The sequence below is a fragment of the Pantherophis guttatus genome, chromosome 3, assembly GCF_059756535.1.
Source record: "Pantherophis guttatus breed Tessera chromosome 3, ASM5975653v1, whole genome shotgun sequence".
NCBI classification, from domain to species: domain Eukaryota; kingdom Metazoa; phylum Chordata; class Lepidosauria; order Squamata; family Colubridae; genus Pantherophis; species Pantherophis guttatus.
Window position 1 is genome coordinate 209,713,009 of NC_142065.1, and position 21,795 is coordinate 209,734,803.

The following is a 21,795-nucleotide window of genomic DNA, read 5'->3' on the forward strand; positions in this document are numbered from 1 at the left end:
CATGCCGGCCAGCTCATCTTCGGGTTTCCAGCACTCCGGCGCACACACTGGAAACCAGAAAAGCAGCTGGCGCGTGTGCCCACAGAGTAGCCTCTGTGTGCCACCTCTGACACGCATGCCATAGGTTCGCCATCACATCACCAACCGCTCATGTGCGAGTTCCACACAGTAAAGCCAAAGAAGAAGAAGAAAACCAACCTATTTCCACTCTGTGATCTTACACCTCATATCATTTTCAAGGAGAATATCAAGAATCGCTTTGAAGCTCTGAATCTCATTGATAGGAACCCGGAGGAATGAATTTGAAGAAGTCATTCGGAAGACTGTGAAAAGAGACTGCTGGAGATGAAGAAGCAGAAGAAAGCAAGCTGGATGTCAGAACAAATCGTGGAAGTTGCCAAGAAGAAGAGAGAGAGGCCAAAGCCAAGAAAGAAAAAAGACTCAGTAAGGAACTTTTCAGAGAGTTTCAGAGAGCTCTCAGAAGAGGCAAGCAGTATGACGTCTATCAAATCACTGGAGATGGAAACAGGCATAGAAAAAAGAAGGAAAATCTTTCAAAAGAACTCTGAATTCAGAACTTGGACAAAAATTCAAAAAGATACCAATGGGCAGATAGTAACAGATTCAAATTAGATGTAACAAAGATGGGAAGAAGATATAGGAATACTGTACTGGTCGTCCTCAATTTATGACCACAATTGTCTCACTTAACAATTATGTTGTTAAGTGAGACATTTGATAAGTGAGTCTTGCCCCACTGTAACCCTAACCCTAACATCTCCTAGATACAGACACTCAAGTGTAGCACTAGCGAACTGTCCACACGTTCCTTTTATAGCCTTGGGCGCCTTGTAATCAAAAGACAATCGTGTCATCAAAAATAATTAGAAAATACTAAACTACAGGTAGTCCAAAATTTCTCTTGCTAAATGAGACAGGGGTTAAGTGAACTTTGCCCCATTTTACAACCATACTTGCCACAGTTGTTAAGTGAATCACTGCAATTGTTAAATTAGTAACATGGCTGTTAAGCGAATCTAGCTTCCCCACTGACTTTGCTTATCAGAAAGTTGCAAAGGTTTGAGAGTTGTATGCAACATAATTTCATTTTTATGTATGCTGATTAGCGTAGATTCAAAGTGACAATAAAGTATTCTATTCTATTCTATTCTATTCTATTCTATTCTATTCTATTCTATTCTATTCTATTCTATTCTTTTCGTGATCACATAACTCCAGGACATGCAACCGTCATAAATATGAGTCAGTTGCCAAGGATCTGAATTCTGGTCACATAATCATGGGGATGCTGCAACAGTTGTTAAGTGTAAAATCAGTCATAAGTCCCATTTTTTGGTGCCATTGTAAGTATGAACGGTCACTAAATGAACTGCTGTAACTCAAGGACTACCTCTGGTAAATTTGTTGTTTTAACCATTCAGACATGTCCGACTCTTGGCGGCTTTCTAGGCAAGTGCTCTCCATCATATCCTGTCAAGCACAGCTTCGTTCATTTGTTGGATGTTCATCTTTGTATTAGTTTTGATATTATCAAGCCATCGTGTTTTTCACATACTTCACATACTTCCTAATACTAAAACTACTAAATACTATTAGATAATAATAACTCAGGTCATAGTCATATGGACATATAGCATGCAGGCTCAATTCCACTTTCACTTCTTCACTGAAAGCACCAATCCAGGATCTTATAATTCCATTCACAACATTAACATCTCCGTGGAACAATCGATTTCTCAGCAATCCCCTAGTGCTCTATATACCGGGGAGGCTTGCAAATATCTGTACAAAAGATTAAATGGATACAAATCTAAGATCAAAAGTAAAAATACCCTCAAACTGCTAAGCTTTAAAATGGGGAAATATTTCAGCTCTTCCAAACTCAGTTCCTTAAATAAAGGAATGACATTCAACAGCTTCATTTAACAGCCATGCAAGAATTGACCAACTATGAGGATGGGATGCAATGGAATGGAATGGAGTAGAGCTGAATAGAATATAGAATATAGAATATAGAATATAGAATATAGAATATAGAATATAGAATATAGAATGGAATGGAATGGAATGGAATGTGGAATGTAGAGTAGAGTAGAGTAGAATGTAAAATAGGAATAGAATATGGAATGTGGAATTGAATGTAGAATGGGAATGGAATGGAGTGGAATGGAATGGAATGGAATGGAGTGGAGTGGAGTGGAGTAGAGTGGAGTAGAATGTAGAATAGGAATAGAATATGAAATGTGGAATGTGGAATTGAATGTAGAATGGGAATGGAGTGGAGTGGAGTGGAGTGGAGTAGAATGTAGAATAGGAATAGAATATGGAATGTGTAATTGAATGTAGAATGGGAGTGGAGTGGAGTGGAGTGGAGTGGAGTGGAGTGGAGTGGAGTGGAGCGGAGTAGAATGTAGAATAAGAATAGAATATGGAATGTGGCATATAGAGTAGGGTAGAGTAGAGTAGAGTAGAGTAGAGTAGAGTAGAGTAGAGTAGAGTAGAGTAGAGTAGAGTAGAGTAGAGTGTAAAATAGGAATAGAATATGGAATGTGTAATTGAATGTAGAATGGGAGTGGAGTGGAGTGGAGTAGAGTAGAGTAGAGTAGAGTAGAGTAGAGTAGAGTAGAGTAGAGTAGAGTAGAGTAGAGTAGAGTAGAGTAGAGTAGAGTAGAGTGTAAAATAGGAATAGAATGTGGAATGTGGAATTGAATGTAGAATGGGAATGGAGTGGAGTGGAGTGGAGTAGAAGAGGGTAGAATAAAGTAGAACAGAACAGAACAGAACAGAGCAGGAATTTCAAAAACAATGACATAAAATTCACAAAGGTGCTTCAAAACTGGCATAGGTATCCTCCCTATACCCATTGGCTGTTCTTTAAAGGAGCTTGTATTTCTCAATGTCCTCCTCAAGAAAACACTTAAAAAGGTGGTGATGACAGGACAGCACCATCTACAAATAGGCATCCCATAATGCCACCAGAATACAAGAGGTGGTTTCAATTATAGCTTACAGAAGTTTCAATCTCCTCCGAAAGGCACCTGCTTTTACCCAAGTGATTTCCTCCTGAAACAGTTCACTGCCCTCCGTCTAACATTGTTCTCTAGTACCATCCCAAAGGAGGCCTATGTGACATATGATTCATTACTATATCCTCTCACAGGATGTAAAGAACGGAAACAAAAGGTAGTTTACCTTACAATAGGAAGTTTGGTGAATGGCACAGGGGGGAGCTTTAAGCCATCTGGAAGGGTAATGAAGTCCATTGTTCCTGGGCATTTTGATGTATAGTTTTCTAGACTTTGTGTTACATCTTTCTTTTCTAAAAGGGAACAGAATTCTCATTACTATTGTATTGAATTATATAATTATCTACCTTACAAATGTTGTAGGAACCAAAGACACACAATTTTCACTGGTAAGCAAGACAATTGTTAAGTGACTTTTGCCCCATTTTATGACCTTTCTTGCCAATTGTTAAGTGAATCATATGGTCATTAAGCAAATATGACTTCTTCCACTGACCTTGCTTGTTGAAAGCCGGCTGGGAAAGTTGCAAATTATAATCAAATGACTCATGGATGCTGCAACCATCATAAATATAAGCAAGCTGCCAAGTGCCTGAATTTCAGTGCTGTTGTAACTTAGAACGGTCACTAAACAAATCGGTTGTAAGTTGAGGACTACCTGTCCATAAAGGATTTTAAAAGCTGAGAAGCAAAGTCCCACATTGAAAAAGAAGAAATATAGGAAAGAAGACTGAAAGGCACAGATCTCAAGAAAGTCAGACTACCATTTCTTTCTATCCTCAAAAAATCTGTTGAGAAAGTAGGGGAAAAAAAATATATGTTCTGTTACGTATTTCCAAGCAGTGGAATTCATAAACGAAGTAAAAGCCTCTTTCAGTCAGGCTCAGTTTGAAAATGATTATCTGAACTCTGGTTTTCATTAGGCTTTAACTGGCTTAGTTTTTAAATTACCTGTTAGTTGCCTTAGGTATCCTATGTGTGAGAATGCAAAGGGCAACAAGATAAAAGAAAAGATAGACAAGATAGAGAATAAAAGAGTAATGCAGATGAACTTATAATAGATCAGGGGTGTCAAACTCGAATTCATTGAGGGCCACATCAGGGTTGTGTTTGACCTTGGGGGACTGGGATGGGCGTGGCTAGGGTGGGCATGGCCAGCTTGACATCACTCGTGTCCGGGGTGGGGGGCACCTGTGGTGGCCTGAGCGCTCCACCAGCGAAAACGGGCTCCCAAGCTCCGTTGGCTGCGATGGTCTCCTGCAGTCCCCTACCAGTGTGTTCTGTCCCCGTCTCCACACACACACACAGCCAGCCGAGGGTTAAAGGAAGCACTTGGCACGCACAGTTTGTTATCAAAAACTTGGCAGCAATACGAGCACCGACTGCCAAGTGCTTTTTACTTAATATCCCTTCACCAGATAAACAGAAATACACACAGTTCGCAAATAGTCCAGTTCAAAACAAGAAACCTTCGGCAGATTTAAGCGTTGTTCAAAGTGACTAGCCAGAGTTAGTTTTTGTCCGTCACAGAGTCTTAAACGGCCACCACCCTCTCTTATATAGTCTCTGGGGTGTGGTCCAGTGACTCAGCCTAATCCCTGGCACGCCTCCTCAACTGCTGCAACCGTTTATCACGCCTTCGTTGGCGTGGATCCAGGAACGACAGATCGCCTCCATCGCTATCATCGGAGACACCTGGCTCCTGGCTAATCTCCTCTTCCTCAGCCTGCACCTGAGGCAGTGCCAGAGAGGAGGGGCCTGGAGAGGGAGGCCTGGCCGACTCCTCTCCTTCATGTTCGGAGCCTTCTCCCTCCGATGAGATAGGCTCGGAGGACGGAGCCACAACACAGTGAAAATATGTGCATGATCCCCCCAAGCTCTGTTTTCGCTGGCATATGGCTGCAGGAGACCGTCACAGCCAAAAATGGAGCCTGGGAGAGCCGTGTGCAGCCCTCCCAAGCTCCATTTTCACTAGCAGACAAACAGTAGACCAGTCCTTCGCTGTTTCCAGGGCACCCCTATAATAGATGATGGCATGGTTTCAAAACTGAGGACCGAAAAACTGGTTTGAAATGGAAACCTTGGAACTTGAAAGTGAGAAAAGCAGCAGAAAATGGAAGATGCTTTCTCGAAACTATTTCAGATACAGGCAGAGCATAAAGGTTGCAGCAGCCTCATCTGACTGTCCAAGTCTCAATTTAGGGCCTCATTAATAAAAACTTCAAGCATTTGCTTAATTGCTACATTCAAGGTTTCAAGCCATACTGTCATCAACTCTGCTCTTAAAATCAAGTTTGGTGAAATGAAAAATGCATCTATTCTTATCACACAGCCAATATGATAAACCCTGGTTTATTTTATTCAGGATAAAGAAATACGTATTCTAATAATACAGCAGACCTACCATTCCTCAACATTCTCCAATTAAGCTTAGTAGGTTTATTCTACTGTCATCAGGACATTCCTTTAAGTTTGAACTCTTCTAGTTTCAGAATTTAATTTCATGCACCAACCAGGCAAAGCAATACCCTGATGTATCTCTTCATTGTGATTTTCTGGAAAGTTGTTATACTTTAGATGCTCTTATTTTTTTTATTATCCCATTCTTCACTGTCATCTATTTTATTTTAAAAAGGTGTACATCAACAATAATGTTTCGGGAAGTTTGACAGTATAAAATGGACGATATAAAGCAATCTGTTATGTCAAATGAAAATTTCACTTTCTCAACATCAAAGCACACATTATTATTGTTTTCTTTTGTGAAATGAAAGAAAATGCACTGGATTGCTCCTATGTGTCTTCTCCCTGTGTGCTAATCTTGGGGTGCACCTTGGTACTCTGAGGAGCTCCGGGACTAATTACTGTAAAATCTTCACAAATTATAAAATAATTTTGGTAGACGTTTGGATCCAGTTTTCTTGTAGTCATATATGATATGGAACAAACATTTTTTTAAACAAGTAGCATATTACCCTCTATATGTTTATGTAATGTGATATCACAAAGTTGTTAAAACAGCAAAACTATGAAAATAAAAGACAAAAAAAGAGTTGAAACAGAAAACCCTACAGAGTTGCATATCAGGTGTTCTACTTTGTCTCCAACCTTTGCCCAACTACCTGAAAGTTCTACTTTGGATACACAGTATGGGCCAAATGTGCAGAAAAAGGAGGCTTCAGAAGGTAAGTTTAACAGCGGGGGGGGGCAGCAGCTGTGCCGCACGGTTTAGATTTCCTGCTTTCTAGCTATTTTAAATCGCGTGGCACAGCTGATCGTTGGAAATACCAGTTCAGACGAACTGGTAGATTTTTTTTTACTACCGGTTTGCCCAAACTGGTAGTTTTTATCACTACCGGTTCGCCTGAACTGGTGCGAACTGGTAGGATTTCACCACTGCATAAACTGTTATTGCGGGAAGAGAATTGAAAAGCTTTTAATTAACAGTTAATCTTGTGTAATACTGACAATGCAATACCCTGCAGTGTCTCTTTGAGACAGGACGGAGTAACAATTCAAAAAGGGACAAAGTATGTTCCATTTTGAAAATGAGAAATATTCAAAGGAAGTTTGTAGTTTGGTCAGGAAAACATTCTGCAGACTGGCCGGATGCCCTTCCTGTCACCAATGCGGAGTTCGCAGAGCCACTCCATTATCATACCGTGTTTCCCCGGAAATAAGACCCTGTCTTATATTTTTTTGAACCCTGAAATAAGCGCTTGGCCTTATTGCCATGCGCTCAAAAGCCCGATTGGGCTTATTATCAAGGGATGTCTTATTTTGGGGAAAACAGGGTATATAATATACATGAAAAATTGTAATATTTTTTTAATAAAATGAATACCTTGGTCAGAAAGAAAATCTAGCATGGTTTGTAAAAGAAAAGATAAGTGTCGGACAGAAAGTGCTGGGTTTCCCATTCTCCTAGAGGCATACACTAACTCGTGAAGTAAACGCATCTGCACAGCAGCCCAACCACGATGAGTTCCTTTAAAAAGAGCAAAATAACATATGTTCTGTTAATACACTTTTAATACAGCATAGTCACTCAATCTTCATTCAGCAATGGCTTCCATATATGGGTCTGATATTGATAAGGTTACCAAATCCTACACTGCGGGCTATCCAGGAGATAAAATGAAAGGGTCGCATTTACCGTGTTTCCCCGAAAATAAGACCCTGTCTTACATTTTTTTGAACCCTGAAATAAGCGCTTGGCCTTACTGCCATGCACTCAAAAGCCCAATTGGGCTTATTATCAGGGGATGTCTTATTTTGGGAGAAACAGGGTAGCCATTCATCTGCTAGTACGGGAGCAAAAATGATTATCTTGTGATATAAAGTTTATTTGCATTCCTAGTAGCAAGTCATCAGTGATCAGAAAGGGTTCCAAAGATTTTTTATTTATTTATTTATTTATTTATATTGAATTTCTATACTGCCCTACTCCCGAAGGACTCAGGGTGGTGAACAGCCATGAAATAAAACACATACATATACAAAATTTAAAATTGAATAAAATGAATTGAATAAATTAGGCTGAATTGATACCCATAATTTAAAATACCCATATTTTAAAATACAGTAAAAAGTTAAAATTTACACTTAAAAGGGAGAAGATTTAGGCGAGGCCAGCTTGATGAAATAAAAGAGTCTTCAGCTCGCAGCGAAAGGTGCGCAGATCCTCAAAGATTGCCAATGCCATAATCTTCTAAATAAGGAATTTGAATTTATCTATGTGCAAGGCCCATAAAAAGCGATGAACTTTCTTGAACAATGTTTATGTATCTTTTATGCTACTGTATATTTATTTATTTATTTGTTCAATTTCAATGGCTATCCATCTCAACCAATGAAAAATTATTTCTTCCTCAACACAATAAAAATATTTTTGCCCTCTGGGGAAAAAAAAGCTTCATATTTTCCACTTCATCGAATTATTTTGTGACATAAAGTACAGATCATAATGAACATTTGGATTTTGATTAATATACCTTCAATCTGACATGCATGTGCTCTCAACATGCTTATCACCATTGTTGCATACCTCTGACCTTAATTACCATTCAAGCAAAACAGAAGGAATGTTATGTCTGAAAAATTAAGTTATGTCAATTAAATTCTAAAAACAAAGAACTAAACTGTAAAACGTAGAACTCCTTTCATTCACAAAGGCTTTTCGTACAAGGAAGAGTTCTGCTTGAGGGAAAATAAGGTGGACAACGTTATGTCTATGGAGATTCTCCGTCATCCACAGGTTGTACCAAAGATACTTTTTTCAAGAGGCAACTGGACTTTCTGGTTTTTCTTTGAAGATGTTTCACTTCTCATCCAAGAAACTTCTTCAACTCTGACTGGATGGTGGGGAATTATACTTCTTACAGACAGCTGGTCATTTCCAAGCAAGGGGTATAAATCCTTCCATTCCCCTCCATCCAGTCAGAGCTGAAGAAGCTTCTTGGATGAGAAGTGAAACATCTTCAAAGAAAAACCAGAACGTCCAGTTGCCTCTTGAAAAAAGCACCTGTGAGCAACTTTAGTCTACTGATTTTTTTATTCTCACTCATTTAGCTTTATTACATAAAAGCACAAATAGGAAGTGTTGGGTTTGTTGGCTTGCTTCTCTCTAAGCCAAACTTTGTACCTTTGCTGAAATCTTTAGGATCCAAAGACAGGCTATAACCAGGAAGCGTTTCCAGAAGAAGTTTGTAGCAGGCTCTCCAACCAGGTTCTACGATGCTTGGGGCTACACACTGCATGGCGGCCACTCGTTTGAAAAAAGCGGATTTGCGATGAAATCCAATTCGCTCATAGAGCTCAGAAAGAATGCTGTAGCGCTGGATCTTTTCTTCTTCAGAAAGCTGACGTTTTTTTTTTAAAAGGTGGGGGGGACAATTGATTTAAAAAGAATTTTAGTAACCAAAATTGCCATAAGCAAAATGCAAAAAAGATGCAAGAAAGGCAAGAAAAATAAGCTCTGAAAGCGTGTGCGTGTGGATGGATGGATGGATGGATGGATGGATAGATAGATAGATAGATAGATAGATAGATAGATAGATAGATAGATAGATCTAAAAATATGGGTTTCACATATTTTTACCACCGATTCGCCTGAACCGGTCCGAACCAGCTGAATACCACCACTGGATAGATAGATGGATGGATGGACGGACAGAAACAGACAGACAGACAAAGGAAATAAAATTTCACTCAGCAAACATCTAACATAAACATGTGATGTATGAATGCTCGACAGACATTTCCACATCAGGTATTTTTTCACTGTAACCTAAAAAAACCTGCAGTTTGCCTCTTCCAATGTATAAGTAACTGCAATAATAAATCATTTTAAATCTCTGTTACCAAACAAAGCATTGTGGTTTAAGACAAGCCACACTTGTCTATTGCTGCCGTCTTTCTGACATATGGCCCACCCTGCTGAATATTGGACTAACCCAATATGATTACTTTTTTAGAAAGCATTTAAAACGAGACTTTTCACATAGGTTCTTGAAGACTTAAAATCTGCATATCCAATCATTAGGAACCTATTTTAACATTTTACTAAGTTTGGGAGAATTGTTACAATGTTTATAGTTTGATAATTTGACTTCTGAACTGCCTAGGGATGTGTGAACGCACTGGAAGAAAAATAAAAGTGGAAAACATTTATCTGAAGCCCATACAATAGGTAACATAACTAAAAGAAAAACAGAACAAGGAAGAACTTGCTGCTGGATTCTGAACATCTGTTATATAAGCAGCTGAGAAACAATTTTATAAAAATAACTGTAATTAGCATTGGAAAGTTACCTGCATATTGTAATACCAGATGAACATACTTTAATATTCTGCTAGCATTTTATGGAATATTCCAGGGAAACAGACTGAATTCCATCTCTTATCAGATCAGCATCTGGGTTTTCAGCAGAGTGTGTTTTTAAGATCTGTGCCACTGCCTAGCACCGTGATGGCGAACCTATGGCACACATGCCAGAGGTGGCAGGCAGAGCCCTCTCTGCTGGCACGCGTGCCATCGCCCCAGGTCAGATCTCCATGGCGTTTCTTTCGTGAGCTTCTGTTTCCCTGAAAACGATGAAACAGAAGCTCACGAAAGAAAAGCAAAATATGCCCTAGTTAATGGAAGAGTGAAAGCTATCTCATGACTAAGGTAAAATGGAAACCCCAATGGAAATGGAAGGAGGAGGAGGAGGAGGAGGAGGAGGAGGAGGAGGAGGAGGGGGAGGGGGAGGAGGAGGAGGATTATGTTATTTTGTTTTCCTACAAGATTTAAAATGTTATGCATCATCAGCTATTCAGCAGGTATTTGTTCTTGTTTACAGCAGCTGTTCAGGGAGTACCAAAAATCTTGCTGGGTATCAAAATATTACAAGTTCCCAAAAGTCAAGATTTAATTTCAACTGCAACTAACCCAGCAGTATTCTTATTGTATGAAAAGCCCATTAGGTTCTTTAACCAGAGGTTGGGTGCCTCTAAACCCAACAGGCTTCCCTTCGCTCAGTCCATTAAAGCGGAGATTGGACTGCCATCTGCTTTAATTTGAATTTCTGCACCGAGCAGGAGTTGGCTTCTACAATTCCGTTAAGTCTATTTTTGTCATGTAACTATTCCAGTTAAAGACAGAAATAACTCTGCACGAGAGAGTAAGCCCCCTCCCCCGAAAGCAAAGCACTGTATTTAGATAATTTAAGTCTATTAAACAGTATTTTATATTGCTACTAGTCCAATCAGAGCATTAATCATTTTTATGATGCAACACTGCTGACCCCTAGTGTAATGTTAAAATACGAATGTAAAGTCTGCTGCAAATTTTGTTCAAGTATACCAAAAGAATCTAATGAATTTTTTTTATAAAACAAAAAAAAGTACTATGTTATTTAACAAAGTTGAATGTACACAAAGGAAGAATAATTGGAGACATTTTGCAGTGGCCAACTCCCTTCTAATTTTTTTTTAAATATCTTTTTAAAATGGTGTTTTGTAGACAGGAAACTTGGTGAACACCAAGCTACGTGCCAATAGGAAAACAGCTGCTTTCTAGAGTTAAGCATTTACGTTTGAGGAATAACTTACTATACATGCAAAATAACAAAAGAGAATAAACATATAAATACAGAATGTGGCTTAGTACTATTTCTGGAAACTCGGATATTATTTTTACAGAATGGCTTTTTGCAAGCATCAAGTTCCTCATTGTGGGCAAACAAGGCAGAGAACCAAACAGGCATTTGGTGAAAATTATTAAGGTTCTTCTGTTCTTAAAAATAATCCAAAGACCGATGGAGAAATTAATTCCCAGTTAAAAGGAAAGTGTGTTCTCACCTGACGAAGGTTAATATAAACAGCATTTTGGAGGAATTCAGAAGCTTCCATGCTTTTTTTCTGTATTGCAAGCACTCTCACCGCCTTCACACAAGCTTCCAGCTCAATAACGCCAGCGTTCTTATACTATAAAACATACATGATGGATTAAAATAGTGGTCTATTGTATGCTTCCTGGTCACATTATACAATGTATTTCTCTAGAAGAATCCTAGGGACTCTTTGGTATATACCAGATCAAGCTATGTTGTTCTACAACTCAGTAGGAATCTATTTTGCTGAGATGTAGCCAGGGCTAATACATGGCTATTATCGTTAACCAAACCATATGGTTGCATCTATGGATACATAAAGAGCCACAAATTATGAAACCATCCTATTTTTTATACCATTTGAGTAATACCAAGAAATTCCACTAAGTGAAATGTCGCAGGAAAGGACAGTCAAAATTCAATTAATTCCTTCCTTCCTTCCTCTCTCTCCTGCCTCCCTTCCTCCCCATCTTTCTCCTTCCTTCCCTTCCTCTCCCTCCCCATCTTTCTCCTTCCTTCCTTCCCTTTTCCTGCTTCCCTTCCTCCCCATCTTTCTCCTTCCTCCCCATCTTTCTCCCTTCCTTCCTTCCCTTTCCCTCCCTTCCTCCCTATCTTTCTCCTTCCTCCCTTACCTTCCTCTCCCTCCCCAACTTTCTCCTTCCTTCCTTCCTTCCTTACCTTTCCCTCCCTTCCTCCCCATTTTTCTCCTTCCTTTCTTCCTTCCTTCCTTCCTCCCTCCCTCCCTCCCTCCATCCCTCTTCCTCTCTTGAGTAAGATTAATATGGTGCTGAGACTTTACTATAACTGACTATAACCCCGTGTTTTTGATCCGGTGCTGTACCATATGGAGTGCTGAATGAGAAGATACCCAGAAGAATTAATGACCGCAGCCTTCAATTTTTCCAACAAAAGGCAGGCTGTTTTCACTGTTTAAACCTAGTAAGATCATCAGGAGCCTTCCATTGCAAAGACAAAGCATCCCTCTGCTCTGCATGCACTTTGTTGGCCCTGTTCACACATAGAAAGTACTTTGCTGGAATGCACAACTCAGGCAGGGAGACAGAAGGTTAGTTTTAACCCATCAGGTCAGGTCAGCTGTGTTGTGAGAACATCACAACCCAGATTCCAAACTTGTTTAGTCAGCCATTTAAGGAAAATTAATGGTAATACAGAGCAAGTCTCACCAATACAGAGTTGACTGTATCAGAAATCTGGTATCAGAAACACTTTCCCCCAAAATGACAAAGAAACAAAATAAGCCATCAACAATGCAATAAAATAAAGTTTTAGATTTTTTATTCTACTATTCTTAATATAGTACACAGACTTTTTTCTTTAAAAAAAAAAAGCTGGGTGGGATCCAAAGATCAAAATGCATATTTTATCATATAACATCTTTAATTGGTCTTGTTTTCTAAATCTGAAATACTGTACATAAATTCTAATCAAACATAGTTTTTATCATTTCATAATTTTTATGTACTTGGAAAACAGACAAGTAAGCCCATATTGGGGGGTAAAAAGCTTTTTTTTTTTTTTTAATTTTGATTTATATGCCGCCCTTCTCCGGAGACTCAGGGCGGCTTACAATGCGTTAAGCAATACTTTTGTATATTTTTACAAAGTCAACTTATTGCCCCCACAAACTGGGTCCTCAATTTACCTACCTTAGAAAGGAAGGATTTACACTTTTATATCTTATTCTATATTTTATTTAATGTATTTCAAAACATACTTTCATATGTTAACTGTTTTTTGTGTTCCCCTAAAACAATATGAAGAAATACTACTTTGCAATTCTTCTTTTCAAAAGGCCTTTAAAAAAAGTATTAGAAAAAAATTAAATTATGAATTTTTTTTCTGAAACGCCTGCATTTTCTTCTAGCCTTCACATCTCTATACACAGTATCCAATATCTTTCTTTTTGGTTCCCACTAAAACTCCATTTAATCTAGATATAATTATATTTCAAATGTCACACTGCTACAAGACAAAGATTCATCACAGCAGTATTTTTAGTAGCTTTGCTATAACTTCTAGCTCCAGAGTACAGGTAGTCCCTGACTTACGACCACAATTGAACCCCAAATCTATGTTGCTAAGTGAGATATTTGTTAAGTGAGTTTTTCCTCATTTTATGACCTTTCTTGTCACAGTTGTTAAGTGAATCACTGCAATTGTCAAGTTAGTAACATGGTTGTTAAGTGAATCTGGACTTTGCTTGCCAGAAGGTTGCAAAACATGACCCTGGGACACTGCAACCGTCATAAATATGAGTCAGTTGCCAAGCGTCTGAATTTTGAACATGTGACTAGGAGATGCCGCAACAGGTATAAGTGTGAAAAATGGTCCTAAATCACTTTTTTTACTGCCGTTGTAACTTTGAATGGTCACTAAATGAACTGTTGAAAGTCGAGGACTTCTACTAGAGAATCAAAGTGCTTAAAAAGGGGGGAAATTATGTGCACACAATGCACATACCTAATCTATAGTTATGCCTTCTTAATAATTATGCCTTTTTACAGATAACTTGCAGCTATTCCACCAACAATAAGAGCACCAGCGTGCCTACCACCCCTGTCCTAATGTTTCCTCTACTTGTATCTATTTTACGTATTCAATTCATGCTTATAATTATATAAATTACCTAATGCACTCTTGATAGATAAATAAATAAATAAATAAATAAATAAATAAATAAATAAATAAATAAATAAGTAGCCTTGGTAGTACAGTGGCTTAAAGCACCCTGTTATTAACACAGCTGCCTGCAATTACTGCAGGTTCGAATCTTACCAGGCTCAAGGTTGACTCAGCCTTCCATCCTTTCTAAGGTAGGTTAAATGAGGACCCAGTTTGTGGGGGCAATAAGCTGACTTTGTATAAATATACAAAAGGATGAAGGCTATTGCTTAACTCATTGTAAGCCGCCCTGAGTCTCCGGAGAAAGGCGGCATATAAATCAAATAAAAATAAATAAATAAATAAATTTCTTCCTTGATTCCTACCTTCCCAAATCACCACTTTTATCTCTTCTCCTTCCAACCCACAAGTCAAAAATGGAAGGCAATGCAGGGGTGAAATCCAGCAGGTTCTGGAGAACCGGTAGCGAAAATTTTGAGCAGTTTGGAGAACCGGTAGTGGAAATTTTGAGTAGTTCGGATAACCAGCAAATACCACCTCTGGCTGGCCCCAGGAGTGGGGTGGGAATGGAGATTTTGCAGTATCCCTCCCCTGCCACGCCCACCAAGCCACACCCACAGAACCGGTAGTAAAAAAAATTGGATTTCATCACTGGGGCAATGTTTAAAAACTCCACTGCAAAGCAAATGCTCTTATAAATAATAAAAAAGCAGTTCCATTTCTCAAAAGATTGACTGAATATATGAATATATGAATGTGCAGATCCAAAATCCTCTTAAACTACTGATATTATCACAAGCAAAAAAACAAGCATCTTTAGTTTTTTTCTGTTGATTAACAATGTTTACAACTATATCTACGTTTTCTGCTGTGGTTGCTGTGCTCTGCTGGAAATATATTTATTTATAATACTTACACCTTGCTGCAATCCTGAAGGACTTTCAGAGTTTATAAAAAGCATAATTGACTTGTATGGCTGACATAAAGCAAATAAATCTTGATCATGGCATAATCCCAAATGCCTTTCAGAAAAGCTTTGGAGAAGAAAATCCTAGTAACCTAAACCTTGTTTGGAAGTTGATTTGTTTCTCCAATCCACTTATCGTTAATCAAAATCAGGCCATGTTGAGGCAGAGATAATGATTCATTTCTATTTTTAACTGAAGACTCCAAATTTCTTCTGGTAACTGAGCCAAAATGGGAAACGCGAAAGGACTAGGACAGCAACAAGCCCAAGATTTGATAAAAGATTGGTCAACCCTACATTTATGTTACTTCTCACTCTAAATATACAAATAAACCTTTTTGCATTTGGGTATGAATCTAGAATTTCCCTTTTAAAAAAAACAATTTACACTGACATTCTTTAGCAGATTTTATTGTACAAAAATATGATATGTGAAAAGGTGCTGATTCAGCCAATTAGCACTTTCACAAATTGCCAACTGTTCTTTAAGTCTATTATCAGCCATGTACATTGTGGTGTATAATCCAGGCGTGGGCAACTATGCTAACTTCACGACCTATGGACTTCAATTCCCAGAATTCCCTGAGCCAGCCAGAGTCTATTATCACTGATGCATATTTATCATTCACGTATATAAATTCGCTTATGATAGCAACGTTACCTTGCTGTAGTAGGAGATAGCTTCTTTGTACTTCTCAATGATGTCTTCGGGGCTCAGACAATTCTTAGCTCGTCCTATTTCAGAACTTGTATCTGCACTGATGCCATTTGATGTGAGGGCCCCTGCACAACATTAAAGCAGGAAATTTCAGTTCAACCACCACCCCTCAGGTCAGAATTAAAACAAACATGTTTTGGAAATTCTTGCTAACTCCCAAAAAAAAAAAAGCTTAAGTAAGGAACAAACTACTCAAGGGAGGGTCTTTGGTTCTCTCTTGAGCTTGGTTGTTTTTTTTCTGGCCGTCACATTACCCAAACTAAGTAACATCATCAGTATTAGTGACTAGCAAAGACTCCTCATTTCAACCGAGTTAAAAATATTCATGCAGGATCTAATCTGGGTCAGTCACTGGGACCAGAGGTTTTGTCTTCCGAGTTTTCGGACTCGTGCTAGAGCCCATCTTCGGGGAACTTCTTTAGCTAGAGTCTAAAACCTATATATATATATCCATCCAGCTTTTAATTCAAGCAATTTTTGATTTGCTTAATGCAGGACTCAATACATTTTGAAAACTCTCAAGATCTCTGCCATTTTGACTACATTTTGCTTGTACCAATAAATATTTTTTACGAATGAAGGCAAATACATGTGTCCCAGGATAATGTTGCAGGATCCAATCTGGGTCGGTCACCGGGACCAGAGGTTTTAGACTCTAGCTAGAGAAGTTCCTCGAAGATGGGCTCTAGCATATATATATATATACATATATAAATATTTTCGTAGATTTTTATGGGTAGAGGTATGCAAGTTTTGGTGTATTCGGGTCTTTTCCCATGTAAGATTGAGAGTATCTTGGCGACGTTTCGACGAGGTCCCACTCGTCATCTTCAGGCTGGTGTCCTCGGCTTCATGCCTGCGCGAGGAAAGCACGAAGCCGAGGACACCAGCCTGAAGATAACGAGTGGGACCTCGTCGAAACGTTGCCAAGATACTCTCAATCTTACACGGGAAAAGACCCGAATACGCCAAGACTTGCATAGAGAAAAAGTTCTGGCAAAATTATTAAACTGATACTTACCTCTTATATTCTACTAACTTAATTTAATTATACTATCATTTAACTGATGATTCTCTTAGCCGCAGCAATTTACTGAAGGAAATGACTCACAGCATTTTGGATGAATTTGCTATCATAAAAATTACAATTAAAAGAAAGTTGGATTCCAAACTTGGGGAAAATGTGCCGGTCGGATCTACCGGAGCAAGTGAACAGGAAGAACCAACAAGAGCTCGCCAACAGTATTTGGCAGGGACATTTATAGAAGCTCCCTAAAAAATTTTCCATCAAAATCAACAGCCAGTCTGAGCATTTGGCTGAGAGCCTGAAAAAAGGAACAAACACTTTAAGAAATAAAAGTGAGTAAGATTTCTAATTTGTCCTAAAATACTTCTGGGATGTTAGTGTTCCTGCCTAAAATAGTGGATTTTAATAAACTCAAAGCAGAAGTAAGTAGGACTCTACAGCAAAGGAAGCGAATGAAAAAAGAAAGTCAATCTGAGGAGTTCTTAAAAACATCTGGTCAAAAATTGCAACCTATTCCAAAGACTAAAAAATAGAGGAGAGACAAAACAAGACACATACAGGAGGTAGAAAGAGGTACAGATCATCTAGAGAAAACTCACATCTATAGAGAGATTATTAAGAAAGCTAAATCTGAGAATGAGTTCCTCGAAGCAACAAAAATAGCTGTGTACTATATATTCAAAACCAAATAGTCAAAATTCCAACTTCTTAATGTTGTTGGGAACATTCTAATAGGCAGACTTTTGGTGATGTACAGGAATCTGCTGATTTTTCTGATATAATCTTTATGTTTGATTTATGAGAAATCCTACGGAACTGATGAAGTTCCAGATGATGGAGGAAAACAAATCATCCTGTGTGAAATCAGGGAAAGAAAAGTATTGAAGGGGGGAAACTAGAGATCAGCCAGACATCAATATTTGAGAAAATTCTAGAGCAGATCATAAAATGATTAAATTGTAACTTGGATGGGAATTATCAGAAATCAACATAGGTTATAAAAAAAAACGAGATGAAGGAACAGTTGGGGAAATTTTAAATCCGCAGATTCTAGTCATCAGTGTGGTGTAATATTTTTTTTGAAACACAGTGAAATTTCTAAAGCAATTGGAAATTAATAAAACATTTGACCTTAAAACATTTGACCTTAAAACATAATTATAAAGTCAATATACCTGGATCAATAAGAACTTCTTGTGCACCTAGGGGGGGGAAATCAAAATAACAGCATTAACCTTCTGCACTGCCTAAACAAATCATTTCCAAATATTTTTATTTTATTATTTTATTTTAATTACATTTTTGAAGTTGAAGTTGATATACATAATGCCAGTGGTGAAATGTAAAATCTGTTACTACCGGTTCTGTGGGCGTGGCTTGGTGGTGGTGGGGTAATATGACTGAGTGGGCGTGGCCAACTTTTTTTTTTTTTTACTTTTAAAACCATTTTTTCGGCCAAAAATGTTGTAGAAAAAATGCTTTTAAAAGTAAAAAAAAAAGCCTCTGATGATTGCGCGGCTCAGCTGGGCAATGGGGGGGGCAGGGATTTTTGCTATCAGTTCTCCGAACCACCCGCCTCCTTCGCTACTGGATTGGGGGATCTGGTCCAAACCGGGAGCATTTCACCCCTGCATAATTCTCTCTCTTTCAGTTTTCCCCCACAACAGCCCTTTGAATTTGATTCGGTTGAGAGAATCTGTTTCCAAAACTCAAGGCAAAGTTGAACTTCAATTTCCTCAATGCCAGTCCATCTTAATCACTACAGTATTAGTCTTAATATAGTCTTAATATAGGTAATATTTGACCAGTCGTTTAAAACAGTGCCATCATAAAAGGTCACCCTGCTCCCTTATGGTCACATCACCACGTTTTGGGTGTTTGGCAACCAACCCATATTTAGAACTGGTTGTAAAGTCCTGAAGTCACATGGCAATGATTTGCAGCATTTTTCCCAGCGTTTTTCCCCTTTCAGTAGGACAAAATTAATTTTTGCAATTTTTTTCAGTGAAGGATTAAAAAAAATAAGTGTTTTTTTACACCAAGAATTCAAATCTGCTGTTATTTTTGCAATTGCGCAACCTTTAGCTTGGTATGGTAAATCCACGTCTGATCATATATATGCCTCACAAAAGTCTCTTATAAGCCAAATACTGTTAACTTTATCTTCTCAAAATTACACCTTGTGCTACAAAAATTAAAGTTTTTCTCTGCACGAATCTTCTTATCCAGCTAAGCAAAAAAAATTCCATACAATCATAAACTAGCACCAGAAAGCAATGATCTGAGTTACAAAAATGTTTAAGTGAGTTTCATCAAATCTTGTTTCGATTCTTGTTCTTCGACATCAGCCGCCGACTTGCTTCTTAACCTCTGATATAACCTTCACATTTCTCATGTCTATTCACTCTGCTTGCTGCCTCTGTGACCTGTTTCAAACATCTCACTATTGATTGGGCGTGACAGGGCCACTGTGGTACTTGCATTGGTTCTTCAATGAACTTCTTTATTTCCGCTGTAGTCAGTTTGCATGTCAAAGGTGGCTCACGTACACCTTCTGAGCAGTCAAATGATGAGCATGAATCGAGTATGGAAAAGCAAGGACAAAGCAGCCAAATACAGTTTAGCTGCGGTAGTTTAGCTGTTTCTCATAGCTACCTACAATTGTGACAGTTGGACCAGGGAAAAAAGCTAAATGGAGGAAAATGGATTGATTTGAGTTGTGGTGTGAATCACATGGAATCACCATCTGATTCACTTAACAACTGCCACAAAAAATGATCGTAAAATCTGGTCCAGTTACATGGGTTCCTCGATGTATGATTTAAATTCTAGTCCAACTTGCACTCTCAAGTCAAGAACTACTTGTGCATTCTTTCTAAAACACTTTTTTTTAAAATTTAGAAGGTTCTCAGAAGTGTTATCGTACGAGTGCCACGGGTACAGTATTCCTGACACCGCCACTAATATCAACACTTCAGATTCAGCAAAACCTCTTTAGTCTCAAGTCTAAAATCCAGCTTCTTTTCTCCTCCAGCATCACACCTGTCTTCACCTTCTAATTTCTACTTCAATTCTGCTCCCAAATAAAACTAGCTAATTGTAAGCTTCGCAGTCAGTCGCTGACATGTGCAGCAAAACTATCTTTCTGCAAGGTCGGTGCTATTTTTCTCCTGTGCATGGTATATTTTTCAACGTTAAAAAAACCCCCACTGAACTCTTAACTTTTATATGTGGACAAAACTTTGAGAATTGAGAAGCCGTAGGCTAAAATTACGTAAGGCTAAAATAAATATATGTGGACAAAACTGCTGAGAATTGAGAAGCTGTAGGCTAAAATTACGTAAGGCTAAAATAAATCTTACATGCGGCACGGGCACACTTTGAACAAAGATTCAAAGAAAAACAAACCCTCAAATATTGTGCAAAATATTTAACCAGCATATATATACTAGATCAAAAAAAAAATGTCATCACAATTTAAAAAACAACTACACAAGCTTTTGCTTACCAGGTCTATGCCTGTTACCTGCCTCTGCAGAAAGTGAGCCTCCTTGTGCCCTGCGAGACCCAATTTTACCTCCAGTGCCCCCAGGATAGTGATAGATGACGGAGGCTGAGCATAATCCTTCAAGAGCAGCTATAGATGAAAACAGCTCTTTTAATGGCAGTTTTATCACAGCCTACACATGTAATAAATACATTTCCTTTAATACAATAATACATCTAATACAGTACGTTAAATACAAGGTATATAAAAAGGCACGGAAGTGGTTCAGGTACAAAGAATGGTAAAAACATTTACAAAGAATCCTTTTCTTCTATAGGAAGGTGGGCATGGCAGTTATCGATGCTCAGGAAAGAGCTAATCATCTGGCCAAAAACAGAAGAAATCACTCTTTTTTTACCGTGAATATATAAAATAATTTGGACAAAGTTTTGCTTTCACATTAACGTCTCTAGAAATTCTCAGTCATCCAGGTCATGGTTGTCCCAAAGGTGCTTCTTCAGGAGGCAGCTGGACTTTCTGGTTTTTTCTTTTTGAAGACGTTTTGCTTCTCATCCAAGAAGCTTCTTCAGCTCTGGCAGGATAGTGGGGAATGGAAGGATTTATGTCTGCAAGGAATCTAAATCCTTCCATTCCCCACTATCCTTTCACAGAGCTGAAGAAGCTCCTTGGATGAGAAGCGAAACGTCTTCAAAAAGTAAAAAAAACAAGGAAGTCCAGTTGCCTCCTGAAAAAGCACCTTTGGGTTTCACATTAACAGTATTTCCCCAAACTCAATGGTCTCCAGGTTTTAGCACACTTTTTACCCGAAGAAATGATGCTTGGATTTCTATCCCATATATTACAGGCAGTCCTTGCTTAACAATGGCATTGACAAATGCGGTCAACTTTATTAATTTCCCTCATTAACAGATACAGTGCCGTGTCATGTGACCATACGGTTTAGCAACAGCAATGTCAGCAGTCCCTGTTTTCTTTGTTGTTGTTTCCTGAGAAGTCTCAGGTAGTATAATCTCTGCTGGGCCCTTTTAACCAGTGCTGCAATGTGAGCGCCCCAAGTCAGGTCCTCTTCCACACAAGTGGCGATTACATGGCCACAGGATGTTTCAACGGTTGTTAAGTGTAAGCCAGCTGCCAAGCACCTGGATCGCAATAACATGACCATGGGGATGGTGAGATGTCTTCAAGGACTAGTCCTAAGTACCACTCATTCAATGCCGTTGCAATTTCGAACAGCTGCTGATTGAATGGTCATTAACCAAGGACTGCCGGTAAAGGATTCCGTATTTCATAGTCCAAAAGCCCAGAGAACACCTTAAAGTCTGTTCAAGGAAATACAGACAAGGAGTATGTTCTCTATTATTTTCTGCAAAGGTTCACATTCTCTCAGGCAGGGTGTGTCAAATTTTCCAACTTTCAATTTCCAAACATTAGGGGTGCTCAAAAGTTGTGACATGCGTTGGGGATTGTAAAAAGAACCAGAAATTACTCTGAATTTTAGAGCCATTTTTAT

The 21,795-nt window shown here is 38.5% G+C and overlaps 1 protein-coding gene across 5 annotated transcripts in view; it reads right to left on the minus strand.

The window, feature by feature from the left end:
- The window catches only part of TRAPPC9 (trafficking protein particle complex subunit 9), a 330,633-nt gene that overhangs the window by 291,183 nt on the left and 17,655 nt on the right, over positions 1–21,795 (minus strand). For 4 of the 5 annotated variants that reach the window (XM_034436032.3, XM_034436033.3, XM_087890922.1 and 1 more), the window contains 7 exons: positions 20,286–20,414; positions 17,953–17,979; positions 15,694–15,815; positions 11,391–11,516; positions 8,692–8,908; positions 6,892–7,035; positions 3,214–3,340 (listed from right to left, as the gene is read on the minus strand). In XM_034436032.3, the coding sequence (XP_034291923.1) occupies positions 3,214–3,340; positions 6,892–7,035; positions 8,692–8,908; positions 11,391–11,516; positions 15,694–15,815; positions 17,953–17,979; positions 20,286–20,414 (892 nt within the window). The remainder of the gene's footprint in view (positions 1–3,213; positions 3,341–6,891; positions 7,036–8,691; positions 8,909–11,390; positions 11,517–15,693; positions 15,816–17,952; positions 17,980–20,285; positions 20,415–21,795) is intronic. The other variant, XM_034436031.3, reaches the window with a different exon arrangement.